At 35.4% G+C, this 22,985-nt stretch overlaps 1 protein-coding gene across 14 annotated transcripts in view; it reads right to left on the reverse strand.

Moving 5' to 3' along the window:
• LOC144447311 (transcription factor 12-like) overlaps positions 1-22,985 on the reverse strand; it is a 154,180-nt gene that overhangs the window by 48,508 nt on the left and 82,687 nt on the right. For 11 of the 14 annotated variants that reach the window (XR_013482013.1, XM_078137258.1, XM_078137257.1 and 8 more), the window contains 3 exons: positions 22,170-22,255; positions 9,715-9,859; positions 2,817-2,854 (listed from right to left, as the gene is read on the reverse strand). Coding sequence is in view for 13 of the 14 variants with exons in the window: in XM_078137258.1 (XP_077993384.1) it covers positions 2,817-2,854; positions 9,715-9,859; positions 22,170-22,255 (269 nt within the window). In the remaining variant the exon portion in view is untranslated. Of the gene's footprint in view, positions 1-1,400; positions 1,407-2,816; positions 2,855-9,714; positions 9,860-15,963; positions 16,095-22,169; positions 22,256-22,985 lie in introns of those variants that run through there. The other 3 variants (XM_078137254.1, XM_078137252.1, XM_078137262.1) reach the window with 3 other exon arrangements.

Below are 22,985 nucleotides of genomic sequence, written 5' to 3' on the forward strand. Positions count from 1 at the left end.
TCATTTCACCTTTGTCCACAAGTTGAAAAACATTTTCTGACTCAAAATTAGAAGAAAAGTGTAAAAAAAAAACCAAGAAACAGATTTTATGGCTTCTTGCTCTTTATATGAATTAAGTTAATTTTTTAAAATCTGTAGCATATACGTAATTCATTCTGTTTGAATACAAGATGGATAACTGTACATTTTATAATGCCTTGAGTCAATATTTTGCTGATGGCCTACTGGCAAGTTTGACTCATCACTGATGACAAGGGGATTAATGTAGTGATTTACAACTATGGAGAAAGATACATCACTTGTATTCCTGTGGTCCACATTTATCAAATTGTTTTTTCTTTTTTTAAAAATCGGTTGAACAAGGTCATTGGAGTCGTAGATATACACTATGTCTGTTTCATCATTATTTCTTTAATTCCTACATTGTTTTAATTATGTTAATTTTTATATCGCAATGTTCGTTTGATCCCAATGTTCTTAGTATCTCTACTATAATGTCCGTTTCACAACTGTGTTTTCAATTTCTCAGCCGTAATGACTGTATAACATACAAGAGTGATGAATTTCTACATTTTAATGTTGCTTTCACCACTGTGTCTTCAATATCTACATTGTATGGTCCACTTTATCTCAAAGTCCACATCGTAAATATCTGTGTCAACATAACGTTGTCAATTTCGCCATCATAGTATGTTTCATCCATGTGTTGTCAATTTCAACCTCCTAATGTCCATTCCATCTCCTCTGTCTCATCACTGAATGACACACCCTCACACCTTCTCCCACCGTTCTGTACTGATCACATATATTAACACTTTTCAATCAAGTCATTCTTCCGTTGTGTAGATCTAAGTGAGATAGTTGAGACTCCATCTAATAGAGTGTCCTTGCCAGGGACTACAGCAACATCTCTGTCTATCATCAGTGTATCACACACTTTCTCATCTAGCTATCATCAAGTGCATTATATCTCCTACTCCTTCCGGTGACAGCTAGTTGGTGTGTGACACACCATTACACTACGTATCAACAACTTAACTGCTTGGTTACCCATCTTCAATTTTTTAGCAAATACAATCTACAAAGTCGAATGACCTCAACAAAACTTTCAATACTTCAATAAAGTTGAAAAATTCATATTTATCAACCAAGGGCATCCATACTGGATATTTTCCAGTGTTCAAAAGAAGTCCTTAAACTTTCACTAAGATCACAAGTCTGTTACATTTCAACACTAACTATGCTCACATATAGCTTGGCAAGAATGTTGTACAAGCGGACAGACTTTACAAAAGATGTATATCTATATCAAAGCTAGGGAGTAGGGGTTAGGGTTTGGTTACAGACAGGAATAGAATAGACTCCCTAGTATAACCCCGATTTGTATAATCCATTTCAACTGGCGACTGTTTTACATCTGCCCAAACATCTCACACCAAACTATCAAAAGATCACTGTTCTCATCAATACACACAGTTCGAAGAGAAGAACCCATTTGTTACTAAACACAGAATACCTTTCCCTATTAAAATGAAAATCAGATAAACTTGTATCTAAGAAGCTTTTCATACAATGAAACTTTACAATTTATATATTACATGTCACTCTGAAAACATAATGCTTTACAAAACTGAGTTATATTAAGTCTTGAAATACCAAAGGTTAAAAGCTCCTGAATATCCGAATTTTCAATTTTTTTTATCAAGTCATTAATATTCATGAACATCAAAAATACATATGACTGACATCTATCACCTTTGACCTTTCCTTGTTGTCTCTTTATTGTTATTGTTTCCAATGATGGATCTGGCAATTTTTTACTTCAGTGTAGGCGTGTTCAAAGAAAGTTCATATTTCTACCTACTGCCTTTATAAATCCAAACAGCTGTTGTACACACTTTAGTATCACCTTTATTATTACATATTTTGTTGGCATTTTTAAGAAGTGACTTGTTTTTTCTACGCCATATAGTTTCTGACGACAACAAATCAAGTAGAACACATGCACATCTAGAAAATCTGAGCTAAATCATTTTTCGAACAGAGAGACTTTCGAATATTAATAGTTTTTTTCATGCTACATTGAATAGTTTTCAAATATCCATGTCACCAATTTTACAACTGAACTGTATCCATCAACTGCCAACAGCACAAGAGGAAACAAAGCATTTCTATTTTCAGACAGATATTTTATGAACAAATAAACAAACAAGGAAACTACACACTCATGTAATCACGTTGTTGTAATAAAGTAACTGTGTGTGTGTTTGTTTGTGTGTGTGTGTGTGTTTGTGTGTGTCTGTCTGTCTGTCTGTGTATGTGTGTACATGCATGCTTGTTTGCACGTGCCATGACACAACTCATCAGATTATAACTATAATACTCTCTCTCTCTCTCTCTCTCTCTCTCTCTCTCTCTCTCTCTCTCTCTCTCTCTCTCTCTCTCTCTCTCTCTCTCTCTCTCTCTCTCTCTCTCTCTCTCTCTCTCTCTCTCTCTCTCTCTCTCTCTCTCTCTCTCTCTCTCTCTCTCTCTCTCTCTCTCTCTCTCTCTCTCTCTCTCTCTCTCTCCCCCCCCCCTTTCAAAACAAATACTTGGAGAAAAAGGATATATCTGTTACTAAACATAGAATGGAAGTATAGTATACGGATAGACCCTTTGTCAGTCTCTCTATGTCATTCTCTATGTCTCTATACACACACGCGCACGCACGCGCGCGTGCACACACACACATACACACACACACACACACACACACACACACACACACACACACACACACACAAAATATCCATTGTATATAAAATAGTACAACTTACAGCACTTAAACCTCTGGGTCTTTTTGCCGACGGACCTCCTGAAAGATGAACAAAGACAGTTTGTTAGGTAAATATGATTATCAATTCATGACTAGTTTTGAAAAGTTACATAAACATCAACTTCATACATTGGTAGGGAAAGGCTGCTTAGATCATGGGGGAGGGGGGGGGGGGGCAACAAAGCAAGAAAGAACAAACACCAAGTATACACTTTAAACACTAAAAGTGACTCATCAAAATTAAAACATACAGAAGATCTACAGATATGGTGGTGGTGGTGGTGGTGGTGGTAGTGAGAGTAGTAATGGTGGCAATGACGGTAGTATGGCGGTGGTAGTGGCAATGGTGGTAGTATGGTGGTGGTGGTAGTGACAGTAGTAATGGTGGCAATGACGGTAGTATGGTGGTGGTAGTGCCAATGGTGGTAGTATGGTGGTGGTGGTGGTGGTGGTAGTGAGAGTAGTAATGGTGGCAATGATGGTAGTATGGTGGTGGTGGTAGTGAGAGTAGTAATGGTGGCAATGATGGTAGTATGGTGGTGGTAGTGGCAATGGTGGTAGTATGGTGGTGGTGGTGGTGGTGGCAGCAGCAATGGTGGTGGTATGGTGATTGTGGTATTGGGAGCAACGATGGTAGTAGTGCTGGCAATGATGGTAATATGATGGTGGTGGTGGGAGTGGCAGCAATGATGGTGGTATGGTGGTTTATGGTGGTAGTATGGTGGTGGTGGGAGTAGTGATAATGATGGTAGTAAAGTGGTGGTGGTGGTGGTGGGAGTGGCAGCAATGATGGTAGTATGATGGTGGCAGGAGTAGTAATGGTGGCAATGATGGTAGTCGTAGCGGTGGTGGTGGTGGTGGTGGTGGTAGTAGGTGGTGTCAATGGTGGAAGTGGTGGCAATGGTGGTAGTATGGTGGTGGTAGTGGCAGCAGCAATGATGGTGGTATGGTGGTTTATGGTGGAGATGGCAATGTGATGGCGCGATAATGATGGTTGCAATGGTGGTGGTGGTTGTGGGGTAGTAGTAGTGTTCAAAGCAACACACTTCACTACTTAGGGATAAACATTGTGTACGTCAACATGAAATATTCAATTCACTATTCAAAATTCATGACAATGAGAACTAATTGGATAAGGAAAATAGAATGGTGTTAGCAGTGGTAGTGGTGGTGGTTGTGGTGTTAGCAGTGGTAGTGGTGGTGGTGTTAGCAGTGGTGGTGTTGGTGGTGGTGGTGGTGGTGGTGGTGGTGGTGGTGGTACACAAAGCAGACTTGTCAACACTTTAAGAGACAGTAATGGAAAGTAACACAAAAATTGGAAAACAAAAGTAATATTGCAAAAGACATAACTGATATGATGGCACTGTAGAAAAACTGTATAGTGTATAGGATTTGTATCAATATCTACAGCAGGTGTATGTGTGTACATGTCAGTACCACCTGCATTCCATGGTATCACACCACCTGCATTATCCCAAACAAGCTGTATTTCTACACTTCTAAAACATATGCTGTGATGGTATCCTTATTTGACCTTCAGTACAGAAATGACAACACATATATCCATATTCCAAATCACTTCCTCTCTACATGCACATACTAAAATACCCACATACACATACACATACACATAACCATAAGCATGTGCATACAGAAATACATGTGCATACATGTGCATTCACAAACATCCAAACATGCATGCACACACACGCACACACACACACACACACACACGCACGCACACACGCATGCACGCATGCACGCGCGCGCACACACACACACACACACACACACACACACACACACACACATATCCACTTGACTACAATATATATTCCATGTGGCTTCATTCTGTATCTGAAGGGGTAAAATATTGAAAATTCACAAATTCTATACTTTTTTTTATGAAATAAGTAAAACTTGTCTAGCTCTAGGAAGTTGACATGCTAAATATGGACATTAAAAACTGGGTATTGTTTTCTCGTTTGGAACACAACCAAATTTTATTTTATTTTATGCATTAGGACAAACTGTTCGGTATTCATATTCTGCCATACTTGAAGTCTGAATGATGGCTTAGATATTTTGTATGTGACTCCAACTTGCTGACAGTACAGAGATTTTCATATTTCATATTTCTTCTTCTCATGTGACTTTGAGATTTAAATACAAGTAGCACACCTGTGCTGATGTTTCTACCTAGAAGCCTGATAAAGTACTTAAAGTTTGCATATTAAATAACGAAACTTGGTCTTATAATACCATCCTGTATTGCAATCAAAGCTCAAATTGCTCACTTTACAAAATATCCTTTTTTCACAAAACTTTGTGTGAAATGGTTCGGTAATCTTATCCTTTAAGCATTCCAAACTCTGCCGTACTCAAAATTCTACAATTTCAGATAATTTGGTTTCATTTGAAAATTAGCTGGTCTGGATTTATTTGCCACTGATTTCTTTAAGAGCAAACGGAAAATCACGCTTGAATGAGAGTCGAAGTGTGCAAGTAGAAGTGCTCTAATATCCTTGGGAAGCCTGCCGATTTCTAGCATGGTATTAAACTGACAAAAATGTTTCTTTTAAGTTGGATTATGCTGGTAAAGCCTTACTATGCCATCTAAAGTAAGTTATCTGATACCTTTGTGAAACGCGAGCCGCAGTTTATGAGTTCCCAGTGCATAAAGCTCCCTTCAGGCAATCTGGCATTGTCAAAGGGACTCTGCAATCCTAACGAGCACAATCGAGCTGACTTAATTAGAGCTCGTCGTGAATAGGCTGCACTGATTGGAATCGTCCAGAAAAGATACTGTGTAGCAAAGTGGCAGAAATTGTGCGACTGCTTCATCGGAAATGGCAATTATATGATCCACAAAAGGAGCAGTACGCAATCATAATGGTGCCAGGTTACACACACCAAAATGTTTTTATCAGATTTTCCCTTGTCATATTTAATTGCGGCATCTTCAGATTTCATCATCAGGAGTTGTGACTCACAGTCATCTTTTCCGATTCAAAACAACTCACTCATGTCACTCTTACAATTCCACTTCTCTCCTACAATAAACTACTTCATTATCATCTTTCCTGTTGCCACTATGAAATTAATTTTTCTTTCCCTTTTGTTTAAAATTCAAACAATTTCCTTCGATCCCTATCATTAAATTATGTAACATCTACAAGATTTAACAATTCATATATTTTGACACAGTTTTTAATCCCTGTTATTTTTCTGTTCTAAACTGAATGTTCACCAAAGCAACCGTGTCAGCACCAAGTTGCTAAAGTCACATTTTTGGTACAAGGCAAATTTTAGAAATTACTTAAATTTCTTTTCAATTTTTACAAACTACTATGTATTTAAGAAAGGATAAGTAAATTTAGGAGAGAGAAAATTAAACAAAATGAAAAGAAAACAAACAAAAAAATTCAAAAATGTATTTCGAATTATCATTTATGTATTATTTAATCTAAAATTACCAAATCAAGAAAACAATCTATATTTATTTTTTCATAATTCAAAATTCTACAAATTGCACACTTTATTAAACAATTAAATGGAAATAAAAACCAAAACAAATCATCATACTTTGTGCTTTTATTAATAGTGGAAATGGAAGAGAAAAAAAGAAAGACAAATTTTGATCTTTGATAGTTATGGAAATGATTGCATCAAATTGTTCAAATCTGTGTTACACCACTTGCTGTCATGAGATAGCCAAAGTTGTACTTACGGCTACTTAGAAGCCTGGCAACTTGGCATTTAATGCCTCTTTACCACATCACAAGAAAGGATACCATCTGCGTGATCAATGTTAATCACATAATATGATTTCAAAGTAATTAGTTTTATGACTAGTCTTCTCTCTCATTTTGCCCATTGCTTCCATTCTCGTTTCCCGTGGACTAAACAGTAAAAAGATTAAATCCTAAGCAGAAAGTATTACCAAACCCTCAAACACATCACACTTTGTCATTCTCTTTCTCTAAAAAACTATAAACTTGATATATATATTTTGTGACACCCTATTATGCACCTAATCTTTCTTCATTTCCGATCTGAGACAAATACACCACAGCGTACTGCTCTTCACGTACACTGCCTGCTACAAAACACATTTACTATGCAAACTGACGTAAACGTATCAAAATGTGTTTTAGCAAATGCAGGTTGAAGATTTTCAATTTTGATTCCTCATCAGTTTACAAATGTGAAAATAGCAAACACAGAGCCCCATTCCAATATTTACCTTCTCAATTGAACACACCTGATAAGTCCGATTACAAACAATTTAACATTTACGTGATTTACTTGCAGCAATAGCTCTCTTTTTAACAGATATTTTCTGCCAAGGCAAACTTTTCCAGCGTGATTGATTCACATCAAATATATGAGTTTATACACATAACAAGTAATTAGCGATCCTGAAAAGATGGGAAGCTACTGAAGAGCTACTGGTACAATTCTTACTGTCTGTGGCCATACTCTAAATGTATTATCACTGTTGAGTTTAATATTTGTACTTTTTCCCCCTTTTTTGTATATGTTGTGCAATTGCCAACAATAGCCACTTCAGGTATTAAATGACAAAGATATCTCCGAAATGGCCAATCAAATTAGTTCACTGCTGTTCAGAATAACAGAATAATACCCTTAGTACCTAACCCTGGATACATCTATATAAACCTGGATATTTTGTCCCTACTACAAAATTCTGCACACTTTTAGTCTACATTAGCATCCTAGAGAATAAACTTGGTGCATTGTTGAGTTCAGTGCATTTTATTTATGTACAAATTAGTTTTTAAAAACGTAACTACTGAATACTTTCAATTTTTTTCTTTTACAAGTTAAATCAGTGAACATTTCTTTCTTGCTAAAAGTTATAGCATATCTTAAATCACACTAAAGTAGATATGAAATTTAAAACTTTTTAATGCAAATTGGAGTTACATTTCTCATTTTTCTGTGAAATGACCACAGCATGGTAGACTTAGATTTAACTCAAGGAAGACTAACAATCTCTACTAATCCTTAGCTACATTTGTACTTTCAAATTGTACTATTTTTTCACACTTCACTTCCTACAATCAACAAAGATGGCTGGTGAAGAAAGAAGTCACCAAAGTTGTTGACATCCATGCAAATTTGTTGAAAATATTTTCCTGAAGTTTTTTTTGTAAAGAACTGTTGCTCTGTACATGTAAAAACCATTGGTCTACACATCATTTTTTGCTACCGTAAATTGGCACTACACAAAATATGCACTGACCAGAGAACAGCAAGATGAAATTTCTAATAGTTACACAACATAGCAAGAAGAATCATGAGTCTATATTCTGCTATACAGAAACTACAGTGCTGAGACTCTCATCTTTGGCCATGTCAATTCTTTGGGTGGGGTGGGTCTCAGTAACTCTGTCTGTCTCTGTCAGTCTGTTCATCTTTCCATCCTCATTCTCAAAACTACTTTACGCATGCAATAATACATAGTAGCAATCCTTTCCCTTCCACTCAAGCTATCTTCCAGCATGTACACTGAAACATTTTGTACTCATATTTTCATTTTGGGGTGGGATGGGGGTAAATCTGTCTGTCTGTCTGTCTGTCTGTCTGTCTGTCTGTCTGATGTCACTCTTTATCACATTTTCATTCTTGCTCTGTCTGTCTCTGTCTACCTGCCTGCCAGCCTGTCTCTGTCTGTCTGTCTGTTTGTCAGTCTGACTGATGCTACCCTGCCTGCCTGTCTGTCTGTGTCTGTCTACCTGCCTCCCTGCCTGTCTCTCTGAATGACTGACTGACTGACTATGTGCATGTGTTTGCCTGTGTCTGTCTGTCTGTCTGTCTGTCTGTCTGTCTGTCTGTGTCTGTCTGCCTGCCTGCCTGCCTGTTTGTCTGCCTGTCTGTCTGCCTTCCTGTTTGTGTCAGTCAGTCTGTCTGTCCGTCTGTCTGCCTGCCTGTCTGTCTGCCTGCCTGTCTGTCTGCCTGTCTGCCTGCCTGTCTGTCTGTCTGTCTGTCTGTCTGCCTGTTTGTCTGTCTGTCTGTCTGTCTGTCTGCCTCCCTTTTTTTCACTACTTCTTGAACAAGCACAACCAATCCTACACTTGTTTTTACCACAAAAGACCACAGGACATGTCAACAAACTTTTTCTTTTAAGTTATTTATCACTCATTTCATAATAATGATTTAATATCCTCAACATTATCCCTTTCAAAGTGATGCCCTAAATCTGTTTGACAATCTGTCTTCTCTGAGTTCATGGTTTAATTTTCCACATCAGGGTTGGACTGATATTAGTCTCAGTGCCTTTGGCTTAAAGCAAGAAACCTGACTCTTCACATCTATCAAACCCTTCTCTTCTTACACATCTAAATTTGCCTAATCATTTAACCACAACTACAGTTGATTATTATTGTTGGAGGGTGAACATGAAGAGTCTAGTGGCTTTTTAGTATTTGTTCTCTTCCTTGCAGGTTGTAACTTCAGTCCTTAAACTACTCCCCCATATTCATACTTTATTGTATTCTTCTCACCGCAACTGTTCTCAGAAATCTGTAAGTCTTCATACACACGTCACTCTCGCAACTATAATTCTAACTTTACATATGCAAATGTATCCATCTCTCTTTCTCTCCCTCCCTCTCCTTCTACCTCCCCTCCCAACCTCCTTCCTTTCACACACACACACACACACACACACACTCATTCATGTTCATAACATTAACGTTCTTAGTCATACATGTGCACACATACATATACATGTGCATGCATACATATACAAACAGACAATGCAAACCAATGCTTACCTGCCTCCCACACCACATTCATACATTTCTACTACACTATGATACCTTACTGGTTTAAAGTAAAGTACGACAGTAGTCAATACTTGGTTTACTTACCAGGTATTCTTGATGATTCAGGCACTAACGGGCGACGAGCACTACTATTATAACCATAGGGGTAGGGAGAACCTCTTTTGCCTTGGGGTGACAGTGAGTTTGGACTTGACAATGGCATTTCACTACCCATAGATGACATTCCAGGCTATATGTAGGGGAAAAGAGAATAGTCGGTTAAATCACCATAGTTTACATATATCAACATTACAGCTAACACAGAGAGAGAGAGAGAGGATAGATGCCTATCACTTTTATCTCATATCACTACATGTACATGAACAAGGATTTTCATATCACCAAGTCTCTACATGGCTGTAATCATATACTGTGTCTCTAGTGCCATGTTCTCTGTTTACGATAACACACAGATCTTCACAGATAGCCTTCTTATTAAATCCTGTATGAGTTAGTGCTTAATTCATCACAAACAATCTGGTATTATAAGCGGCACTTTTCCTTCAGTATCTAAATACATGTTAAGCTCTGAGTAGTACTCTGGCACGACAACGTACAGTTTTGCCAGCATGTTTCCCTCAATTTACTCAAATAGTCTGCGTCTAGAGTCAGTTTTCGTGTTACAATTTACAAAATCTAAATTCTGTATATATTCTATCTTTCTTATATTTTCCCATCATATGATGTATATTATATTACTGAAATAATTTACATCTTTACACCTGGAGTCAAAACTTAGTATGTATATTATACATCTGACTAAATTTGCATTTTAACATCTGGGATTAACTTAATTGATACAATAAATCTGCATGTTGTCAATCTACATTAAATTGTAATATTACACTAAAACACTACATACAGCTGTCTTCAGTTTTTGAATGCAAAATCTCGTACCATAATGTTTGCATTTAGTTTATATTTAAATGAGTGGTGACACTGGGGAGGGTGGAGGGGAGGGGGGGGGGGGGGTTGCCTGATTGACATGCCTCATATTGTATCATCTCTCACATACAATATTATAACTTATCAGACATTATAGATCCAAAATCAAAATAAATTTCTGAGGATACTATGAAGTGAAAATAAATTCAGAACACCCTTGGTGTCTACAAGTATGGATGAATAAATAATTTATATATCATCTAACTGCAAAATCGCAGACAGTAGTGGTTTATTCTGGTCAAGTCTGTTTTTATATTTCTGTTTTAATATAAACAAACCAAAACATAAATAGCAGTGGATATCAATATGACAACATTTATTAAATATAAAAGACATCGACTTTAACAGTTGTTACATAGATCTATATGTATATAAAAGCCAACATGTGTTTACAATATATATATATATATATATATATAAAATCTCAGATTGTCCAAATTTAGGAATCTTTAACAGACTATTTTACTGTACAGTATAGATACTCACTGGTTTATGTCATCATTATTATGATAACTACCATGGAATAAAATAATGAATTTTAGACAATCTTTTAGATTTAACTGGTCTCTTCATGTGTACTCAAATTTCAACCAACACACACACACACACACACACACACACACACACACACATTCACTCACGCATTTAACCATGCACACATGCACTGCACACACGTACACACTGCACATACACACACATTCAATCATGTACATGCATGCACCACACACACACACACAATCACTCATTCAATCATGCATGCACGCACGCATCACACACACGCATTCAATCATGTATATGCACACCACACACACACACACACACACACACACACACACACACACACACACAATCACACATTCAATCATGCATGCATGCATGCAAACACCATACACACATACATACATTCAATCAGCATTCAATCATGCATGCATACTTCATGCACGCACACGCACACACACACACACACACACACACACGCACACACATACATATACACACACTAATAATTTAATAAGCTAATCTGTTCATGTTACTATTATGTTTTTTTAAATCAGACTAGCTTGACAAAAAAGTGATTTCTCTTTGACTGGTATCTGAGCATATGCTACAAATGTAGAATTCTTCTCTCTCTTTCCCCTCAACATTGCACTAGATTCCCTTACAAATACCATACCAGGCACATCCCACTTCAAAAAAGAAAAAAACATTTCTGCAATAAACATGGTGTAATATAAACGATCAACTGATATCCACAAACGTGAAATATTAGCCGATGCTATAAATAAACATTGCTTTACTACAAGGGTTGGGGCGATAGGTAACAATATACTGCTAACATGAATACTGCCATTACACTCGTGACACTGTAAGATGGATGAAAGGGGCCGGCCTGCCACAGTTCCTGTGATTTAATGCTTTCATATGATCTGGTGATGACAGATCAAAAGGGTCTGTCTAAAATAGGCCAAAACAAAACTATGCTGGATACTGCAGGTTTATAAATACTGACAGAATAGCTACAGTCTAGCTCCTTTTGTTTAGTTATGGCTATTCCAATAAAATTATGTGATCAGTTCATATCAAATATTACGATTTCCTTTCACACTAAACACTAACTAATACTGTAATCTCTATAAACACTACATTCTACAGATATTTCCTAAACATCAAAAACTGAGTTTGAACTTGAAGAATAAATTAGGAAACTTCTAAATATTTGAATCAGAAATGTGTATTGATTGGCACATCTTGCTTTGAGATAAAATATACCACATTAAACTGTTATCGGACGGGCAAACATTAACACATGATGAATATCACGTTGCCATATGTACAATAGCTCAAACTACCATTTCTTACGATTTGTCACGTCACACTAAACAAAACCTGAATATCAATGGAGTAATCATTTTAAAATTAGCAAGACATTATTTACAAACATGGAACATACCCGTTACATTGGTGAAAAAGTTGTTGTTGTTTTTCTGGTAGTAAATTATCATACCAGTACCCTCTGAAACTCTGAATTTCATGAAGCGAGAAGCTACACATTCCTCTTTGGTACTGAACTTTCACATAGAGTGTTTTGGATGGTATAAATACATCTACATTTAGACTATAATTGTGACTCGAACCAGTTTTGTCCCGAATATGCTGGTATGACCACTAAAATAGTCTGTCTATTTGAAATACAAGTATTTTAGCTTTGTTCATGTCAATATAAATCCTGCTAAAATCCTGTCCACAACTGTAATTATATACCAGGTGAAGTTAACTTTACCACAAACCAATGTAGATGGTAATAGTTAAGATATATATTTAGAATTATAAATTTTATCATGCCACATCATCAGTCCATTTCAATATCTAAGTCTTCTGTATACCTGTTAATATTATCTAGCAATATAATTTTCAGAAATTTGTTTGAAAAAAATATAAAAAGAATATCTTTTCCTTGAATAAATTCTTAATTAAACACCCAAACTATCATCCATCAAATGCGAGAGAGAGAGAGAGAGAGAGACAGACAGACAGACAGACAGACAGAGAGAGACAGAGAGACAGAGGAAACGGGAGAGGGAGTGAGAGACAGAGACAGACAGACAGAGAGAGGGGGAGAGAGAGACAGACAGAGAGAGAGAGAGAGAGAGAGAGAGAGAGAGAGAGAGAGAGAGAGAGAGAGAGAGAGAGAGAGAGAGAGAGAGAGAGAGAGAGAGAGAGAGAGAGAGAGAGAGAGAGAGAGTACTTGAACATTCTTTAAACATGATTGTTCTGCATTCAATTCAGTAGTGCTGCAAAAGGAAAATACAAATGAAATATAGGAACTATGCAACTTTAGATATACCGAAAAATGTAATGTGCTATGATGAAGAAAGACAAAACAAGAGAAACGAGAAGTACACTCTTACTGGCACGTAATAGTAGATCCGCGGACACAGCCATAGTAGATTATGAAACATCGCCATGAAGCACACAAATAGTACGGATCAGATGCCAAATGCCAATAACAGGATTGGACATACACTGTGTATACCAATGGTAAAGTGTTACCAATGTAGCGTGTGTCTCATTTCACACGACGAAGCAACAGTTTAATGTCGTGTATACATCACACATCATCTAGCGACCCTTCTTTCAATTGAAGCGGTTTCACTTGCCCAATTGCAAATGAATCTGAAAAACCCTTCACTATCTATGACAAATGATTTGCTGTGTGGATAATATTAATCGAGAACCATTAATTGATGGCTCTGCAAATTGGAAAATGATCTCTTAACCAACAGCGTAAACACTGCAAGACGGCAAAGATCCTCAATAAAAAAAAAACTTGGTGATGAATAGGTAGAACAATTTCCTCTGCGTTTATATCGCTTTGATGAGCTGTATATCTTGCTGGGGATTTGACCAATTGAGTTGCATTCATCTCTACATTTGATCTCATCAGGTCTGAATAGCGACAAACTTTAAACATCTGAGCCACAGCTATTGACTCGGGAGTCTCTGCTACATCTCACTCCAAGTTATTTGGTGTCCTGGCAACCAGAGATGTTGCATCTCTTGTATCTATGAAGCATGAATGTCTGTCATTTCCTCTCAAGAGGGAAATAAGTGTAACTTTTCTATCAAGCAATATCTCAATAATTACTCTTTCTCATACTGTAATATTGCTACTTCCTTCAACATCACATCTATCAAGGTGAGTTGAATACAAATCTTTTCTACTTTCAAAATCTTACATATCACTGAATTTTCTACTTTCACCTGTTGTCTTACTCTTTTACAAAAATTCTTGTCCGTTTTTTGGGGGGAGGCATACCAAAAAGCCTCCCCAAAAAACCCACTGAATCTATGAAAATGACTTGAATATCAATCAATTGCAAATTACGAACAAACTTTCATTCATTCATTCATTCATTCATTATATAGATATTGCTAAAAGCACTTTGTCGTCTGATCTTTTATTTGTATAGAATACTTCTTTCCAACTTGACATCATACATTTGTAAATCATAGAGCCTTCGAAAAAAACACATTAATCTTTAAAATGATGTTTCTTTCCAGAACGATATATACTATACAGCCTCCCAAATAAAAACTATCATTGATTAACGAACACTTCTTTTGTGTCACTTCTTGTATTTTGGATAGTCCACAAGTTATCATTAAACTTCCACTAAACCATGTACATTGCTTTGCAATCGTTTTAAAAGTCCTGAATTCCAGACTTGAAATTGAATGATTTTACCTTCAGGGTATGTTTACTTTGGTCTAGTAGTATTAAAGATCCTATTCACATTTTAACACCTGTCTAGGCTGCCTTTAACAAAAAAGTTATATTTCTAGATAGCTGGTACATCAACACACCTGCTGTACAAGAATTCCTATCTCAACACTAATGATTCTGTCCTTGTTGTTGATGCAATCACTCTCGATGTTGTTATTATCATTATCATCATCGTCATCGTCATTGTCATCATCATCATCATCATCATCATCATCATCATCATACAACCAACAACAACAACAACAACAACAACAACAACAACAACAACAACAATAACAACAACAACATAATTATTATTATTATATGACAGCCACACCAACACATCCAAATTAACCAATAAGCCCATCAACAAAAGATAGATTTTCATTGTTATGGGTGACGATGATTAAAACGGATTTTTTTTAGCGAGTCACCCAATAGTACAATGTAGAGGAATATCACACACTGGTACGTCACCACAGATTACTGTAAGTCAACAACATATCAATAGGCTTAGAGAGCCTCCATCAGACATCAGCACAAATATGATAATACCAAAATAACTACAGAAAGTTATCTAAAAATTCTGAAAGCTTACTTCTAAATTTCAACTGAAAATTACAGTTCTGTATTAGAATACTATGTAGGCAATAATATTATGATGTTACATTTTACTTTTAGGAAGAAGACAATGAAATTAAATAACTATAATTTCATAGGAAATCACCAATTCTACAAATACAATAACATTACCTCTTATAACAGAGCATTACAAATCTATAGTATGTCAGTATATAGTATGTCGCAGACATTCTCTCACAATTAACACTTCCAGTCATGTAGAGTACACCCTGAACTTAATACAAAACACAAAACTACTGTTTTTGGATCCTGAAAAGGATCACCATGGCAATTATTAAGTTTAGCACTCTCCCAACATATCCGAGTCTAGGTAGATTCATATATACATGTGTACATACACATGTATCATATGTGCATGGGCTGTGTATATTTCAGTAATGAAACATACAACAAATATAGTTTGACCCTCAAATCAAAACTTGAGCAACTATACTACTACTCACAGGACATCAATCTTCATGTAATATTTGGTTACGCAGACGCTACCATTCAGGAATTTGGATTGTTTTTCAGACTTCCTTCACGTATCGATAGACTACTAACTACAACCACTATACTACCCCAGTGACGATACCACTCACTATACTTAATATGCATATGTATAGGATTATCTCTGTTTTACGTGACCAACCTCCCAGATTTTAATCCTTTTCACAACTAAACGACCAAATTCAATATTTCATAATAAATCAAAGCATGGAATGAAACTGATGTAATTCAAACCTACGCTGTTGTCCACGGTTGTGAAATTTTTCTCTTTTAGTGATATATGTAGAAAATCATCAAAATGTGGAATTTTTTCATCCTTATTTTAGATTCTGTATTTTGCTGCGTTTGTAGCTCACCAACCTTCATGTAATGAAGTTTTATTTTGTCCCTTCATAGCTATTCAAGGTTTTTTCTTAGTTACAGAGAATTAATATTCTTTTTTCAGTTGAATGAATACAAGGTGATTTAACCTTTAAAATCTCAAATAAAACGACAAATTTAATCTGCCCACTCATTCTTTCCTCTTGACCAGAAATTTCAGAATATTGCTTTTCAATTTGAAAATTACAAACATATTTATAAAAACACCGACATGAAATGTATTAATTTCACAATGGAATTGCTGTTAAATTGATTAATGTATTGGTAGAGGGATGAGATTTGTACACATTATTTTGTGTGTATATACAGCTAGAAATTATTAAGCGATACAAAGTCATTTTTACTTCAGCATTTCCTCCAACCTCTTGGATTTCAAGTGTGTGACCATTGAAAAGGTTTTTTATTGGTACTATATTTCTCAACAGCTGAAAACACAATTTTTAAATTCAGCACTCGTAGTGCATGACTGGCAGATGAATACTGCAACTCTCATTCAACTCAATGTTTACTCTCCGCAAAATGAATTGTCATTAAATTATTACTTAAATGTCGTGATATTTAAAGTCTTCGTCATAACTGACGCCTTTTGTCAAGCACAAGGGGCCTAACAATTCTGGATATTAAATGCGATTACTAATAAGTATCCGGGAGCTATTAGGCATAAATGGTCTGCACTTGATGAATGAGAAACAAATAAGTAAAATTGTGTGGCCTCATTTTCATCTCCAGCCATCTGTTACATTGGTAATAATTTTTCCACCAATCTCTCTCTGCACAACTGGTGCTCCTCACATACATCAAAAATATTTCTCGTTCAGACTTAGTATATTACTTTCTGTACGTTGTTTTGTTCCATTGTTTCACAGTATTTGTTTTAATAACCAAAATCCATTGTTTTTTTTTCTTCTTCTTGTCACAGGTGGTCTCGCAAAGAACCCTTTTTCTTGGAGGTCAAAACAGAAAAAGATAAATTGTACAATCATAGTAAAACGCTTCAATGACTTGAATTCTAATTAAACCTCTCTTGTCATAATTTATGAAACTTAATTATTCGTAAATTTAATGATAATGGAAGGAAAAAACTACCTCAGATTTCCACGATACGAGGGGGTTTTTTTTTTCTTCTTCTATTTTTTAACTATGAAAATTAGGTGGAACACTGACAAAGACAGATATGAAATATTTAAAATCCAACTTTCATCACTAGATTTTCATTGCATACTTTCAATGACACTTGATGGCACTTTCCGAGCATAAGTGCAAAGTCACAACTTTTTTGACATTTTCATAAATTTCACACAATACCTGTATTTATTTTGGTATTGACAATTTTTTTCATTCCTTAATTTCATTCCCCAAATATAAAAAATATGAAAAACACTATATAAGTACATTTTGAAACAGTACAAAAATTTACACAATATTTCGGAACATACTGCAATCAACTCAAATACCATCCCTTGCCCTTACTGGTGAAACTAGGCCATTTACATTTATCTAGGAGGTAATGGTTTCATTTTTCTGTAAAATGAATCGATGAAAATATCATAAGAAATTAGTTGAAAATTCCTAAATCAAGCTGATATAGTTAATTCATCTGAATAGGTTTGCACTTTTCACATGAGATGAGAGCATACCTGTTTGTTTGTAATTTATGACTCTCCAGTGACTGATCTCATCAAAAGATTTGGTAGCATAGAGAGATTGACCAACAAGACAACGCTACACGGACCCATCTTTTGGTCTTTTATTCTATGAAACAATGACTTTAAACCTTGATAGACAAAGATTTTCAAGACAACACTTTCAAAACCAAAATTTTGGATATTTCTACACGTCATTTCAGTGTAGTCAAAATTCAACACAAAAATTCTATATTTTTATATGTGTCTAGATCTGTTACAATCCATAATTCAGAGATGAGAACACAAAAAATTGTAATATGTAAATGTCAACTTTTCACAAGAACAAAAAATACTTGTCATAAAGTTAGAAAAGACCAAATAAACAGACTGCCACCTTGGTCATGTCTATTATTTCTGAATTCCCAGAATTGTGATGTCAATCTATCCACATAATCTGATCACACGGAATGATAAACAATCACAAGACTGGTCGTATCATTATCCCGATCTGTTTTATCATTTCATTAGAGTATTCTTTGATAGGCTATGTATATCATACCAACATATCATATCATTTCATTTCATATTTTCTGACAAAATTATGATTAACTTGAGGAAGTACCAGAACGGACATAAAAGTTATTATAAAATATTTTTGATATCTAACCAAATAATTTGAATGGACAAAAAATGATTCAAATGACACCTTAGTTTTGTTCACTCTTTTTATATATTGTGATCAAGTTGCTTTTACTCAATAGTTTATTCACTAATTTTGATTCACTTTGTCATCTATACAGAAAATCAGCTCATAGCTTGCACAATTCTACACCATGACAGAATGATAAAATCATTTACACCTGTACATCAACCAATGGAAACTCACCTAGTACATGTAGATGTAACAGGTGAACTGATAGCTAGAATGTAAAATTATATTCTAAAATCTACAAAATTTGAATAGTTTTTAATGGGTCATTTCGAGAAGTATTTTGAAAACACATGCAAGCATATACGCTCCACACAAATCCATATATGATGCATGAAACCTCAGCTTATTAAAGATTAACAGAAATTGAACAAAATCTGTTCATTTTTTGTTTAGCTCTTCAGCTAAAAACCATAGGGGTGACGACTTAGAAATTGATGCCAATGGCTTTGAGATTTCAGAACCAGCAATCCACTGTTTCATCCCCTCAGCTACACTACAGCGATTCATTCTGACTTAACATTGCGTTGACATTTGCAAAAACCTGCAGTAACTGGGGACCATTTTCCATGTTAAATATCCTGAAGACAGTCTTGGGAAAGTTAACTATGGTTGATAAAGACAACCCTTAAGCTTCCAGACAATGTGCTCTGCATTGTGAGTTGTTTGTTCACCGCACTGAATTTAAATCAACTCGTTTTCATCACCTTTATTCATTTATCGTAAAATCTTACGAAATAAATGACAGCAAATTGTATTCATATTCTCTATCAATTTCATTTGGCAGTAAAACACTGTACTCTCTTTCTTCATACATAAATTCAATATGATTAAAAGTCTTCAAAATATGAACATTTACTCAACACTCCCATCAGTCACCATTCAGTTCAGCTATTGTACTTTTTATCGTATTTCTATTATCATAAAATCTTATAAACTAAATTAAATTTTCATTTGGAAGTAACACACTGCTGTAGTCTCATCTATTCCAATCTAAAATGAATTCAATATGGTGGAAAATTATACAAAATAGACAAATTTTCTGTAAACTTTAATCAAGTCATTCTGTTAAACTATCACTATTTTTGTTGTTAGTGTTATTAGTTCATTATAATATTCCATTTCTCTTTGGGAAATTTTTTTTTATTAAAAATGGATAAACAAGCATGTTAGAAACTATCTTTATTATTCAAAATATTTTTTTTTGTCTAGTAGGAGTTGACAGCAATGTTGCCTGTCCTGTTCCCAGTTGTGGTTAAAATTCGATGATTCATACATACAAAACAAAGAGATGACGCAGCCATATCGTCATATTACTAAGCTTTGGAAATATTATTTTCTTTACATGGCTTTTGTTGTATTTGATTTCAATTAATCAAAACACGACAACATTCACAACAGATGTATCAATATGTTTCAAACCTACAATAAATGTCAAGGCAAGCTTACTTTTTATTTCAGCCCTAATAAAGTCTACATACGGAAAATGTTCAACTTATTTTCAGTACAGAAATTTACAGATATCACATGTAAAGTGTAAGTCATGCGCTTCACTGTTGTGGAAATCCTGAAAAGTCTCAATAAAGAGAATTTCTATTTTTTAAAAATCAATGACTGTATATGGGATGGTTAATTTTCACATTAATAGTTTATTAAATGTAGGTTCTCAAAATCTAGACAGAAAATTATCTACTAATTTTGTTTCTGAAAAAATACAGTTAGAATAAAAGATTTCACATAGGACTACTGCCGACCCTTTAACCCTTCACATTGAGGTACTTAATGAAGTCCCTTTGTTTGCCAGACACTCATGTTTTGAAGGATGCATATATACAAATTTGAAGTCCCTAAAAGTGATAAAGGAAGTGTCCTTTGTTTGCTGGTTGATTGGGCATGACTAACAATGTATTGAATCACTAATTTAAACTCCAGTGACATCTTCTCCTGACCCTATTTCACACAGACAACTTTTTGATTACTTTTTCATCAGTTTCATAATTCCAGCAATTTTCAGATTCACCCTTTTAATTTATGGAATCACGGTCCCATTTCGATTCTTTTGTTGTTGGAAATGAATTGGCAACTGAATCAGATTGTGTATCGAATGCATGTCTGCCGAACGCATGATAACTGAAAAATTGAATTTATCAAGCTCATTTGTTGATTTGATTTTATCTATGGTTACCATGGAAACATGTCATGTGCCATCTTCATCATAAAGCAAATATGGAAACATTGATAAAAGGTGCTCAGTGAGATGAAAAAATATTATCTTTGGAAGTTCCTACAAGTTTGAAATGTCAAGGGAATTTTTTTCACGCCTATCGTTGAGTTTATTATTTTCATGAGAATTTGATGAAAATATAATAAAAACAAAAGCTAGGGTGTGAAACTGAATGAGAATGAGCAGAAATCTGTCCAATTTTAAAAAGAAATGTCTGATTACTTGAAAAACATCAAAATTCATTTTTGAATAATTCAATATCATTTATTCTTATCTGTCCTTTCATAATTAATAATCTAAAATATCTAATTCTCTTGACGATTTCAGCATAAAATATTGGAATAATAGAACCTTCAAATGATGTCACTTGACTGTATTCCACTCACACTTTGTCAAGGAAGAGTTCACAGCCTGTCAACAATTTTAGTCCACGATTACAAAATAGTCTGGTAAATGATGGGACTATCCAGAATAAAAAATGTTTGACCACAGCAAGAACAGTTTACAAAAAGACATAATATCCATAACATACACAGATTTGACAATCAAGTATTTTTATGGGATTTTTGTTATGGGAATTGGGCAGTACTGGTAGGGTGGGGGTGGCAGTACTGGTAGGGTGGGGTGGCAGTACTGGTAGGGTGGGGGATGGCAGTACTGGTAGGGTGGGGATGGCAGTAGTGGTAAAGTGGGGGATGGCAATACTGGTAAAGTGGGGGGGGGGGGGGGGTGGCAGTACTGGTAGGGTGAAACCATGCCACTTTTTCCTCTTTTACTTTTAGCCATCATCCTAAACCTTAGTAAAACATTGCTATCTGTTGTCTTTCCTAACTTTATCAAAAAACCCTACTTCTAATATGTACAAGGACAACACTGTCTTCCAATGAAGCATATAAGACTTTATCTACTAAATATAGTTTGATGCTAACTGTATAATTTACACCATTGTTATAAATTTAAGAATCAAGCAAATATTGATGGGAAAATACACCAAAGATGTTGATATCACAAGACTTCATTATTTGTAGGTTTCTTGTATCCATACATTAAATTGAGTGAGTGAGTGAGTGAGTGAGTGAGTGAGTGAGTGAGTGAGTGAGTGAGTGAGTGAGTGAGTGAGTGAGTGAGTGAGTGAGTGAGTGAGTGAGTGAGTGAGTGAGTGAGTGAGTGAGTGAGTGAGTGAGTGAGTGAGTGAGTGAGAAAACAGAAGAATTTCCTTACATTTTGTCTTACCTGACTTGGTGGCATTCCAGGTTCCCTGGACATTGATGAATAAGGCATCTGATAAGACTTTTCCATGGGTTTCCCTACAAAGTCAAATTAACAAAGAGGATCAGAATAGTGATAAGCATTAAAGAAGTCTGACAGAGCCAACTTACACACACACATACACACACACACACACACACACACACACACACACACACACACACACATACATACACACACACACATACATACATACATACATACATACACACATACATACACAGACATAGACATATGTACACAGAGAGAGACAGTCAAACAAATACCTCAATATGTAGAAATTGAAACAACACGACATACATGAAGTATGGTCCCATTAAGCTTCAGTCAAAACATAACACTCATAATTCTGATAGGAGAATGCCAACAAACTGAGAGTACGATATCCACGTCAACAAATTAAATTGAGATATTTTGTATGATACTGTGAATAAAGGCAAATTGCTACTGGCAATCCAGGCTTATTCATGTTTTTTTCATGATGTCTAACATCATTTTAATTCAGAAAAGATACTAGTAAAACTACTTGCATATCAATCAAGTTTGAATTACACTTTCGAACTATTCAGTGGCACCAAGTCACATGCTGCCACTAGGGGGCGCTCTCCACCCCCACTACTCAACTGAGAGAACTAAGCCTGTAAACTGCAATTTGTATGCAGCGAGCATTGTCAACTGCGTTATCGTGGCTAATATGAACACACTATTAGACAGCATGAAGACTAATTTACATGTGAAAAGCACTTGTCACTTTTTTTGTATTCTGGA

This window comes from Glandiceps talaboti, chromosome 16, assembly GCF_964340395.1.
Source record: "Glandiceps talaboti chromosome 16, keGlaTala1.1, whole genome shotgun sequence".
Taxonomy (NCBI): Eukaryota; Metazoa; Hemichordata; class Enteropneusta; family Spengelidae; genus Glandiceps; species Glandiceps talaboti.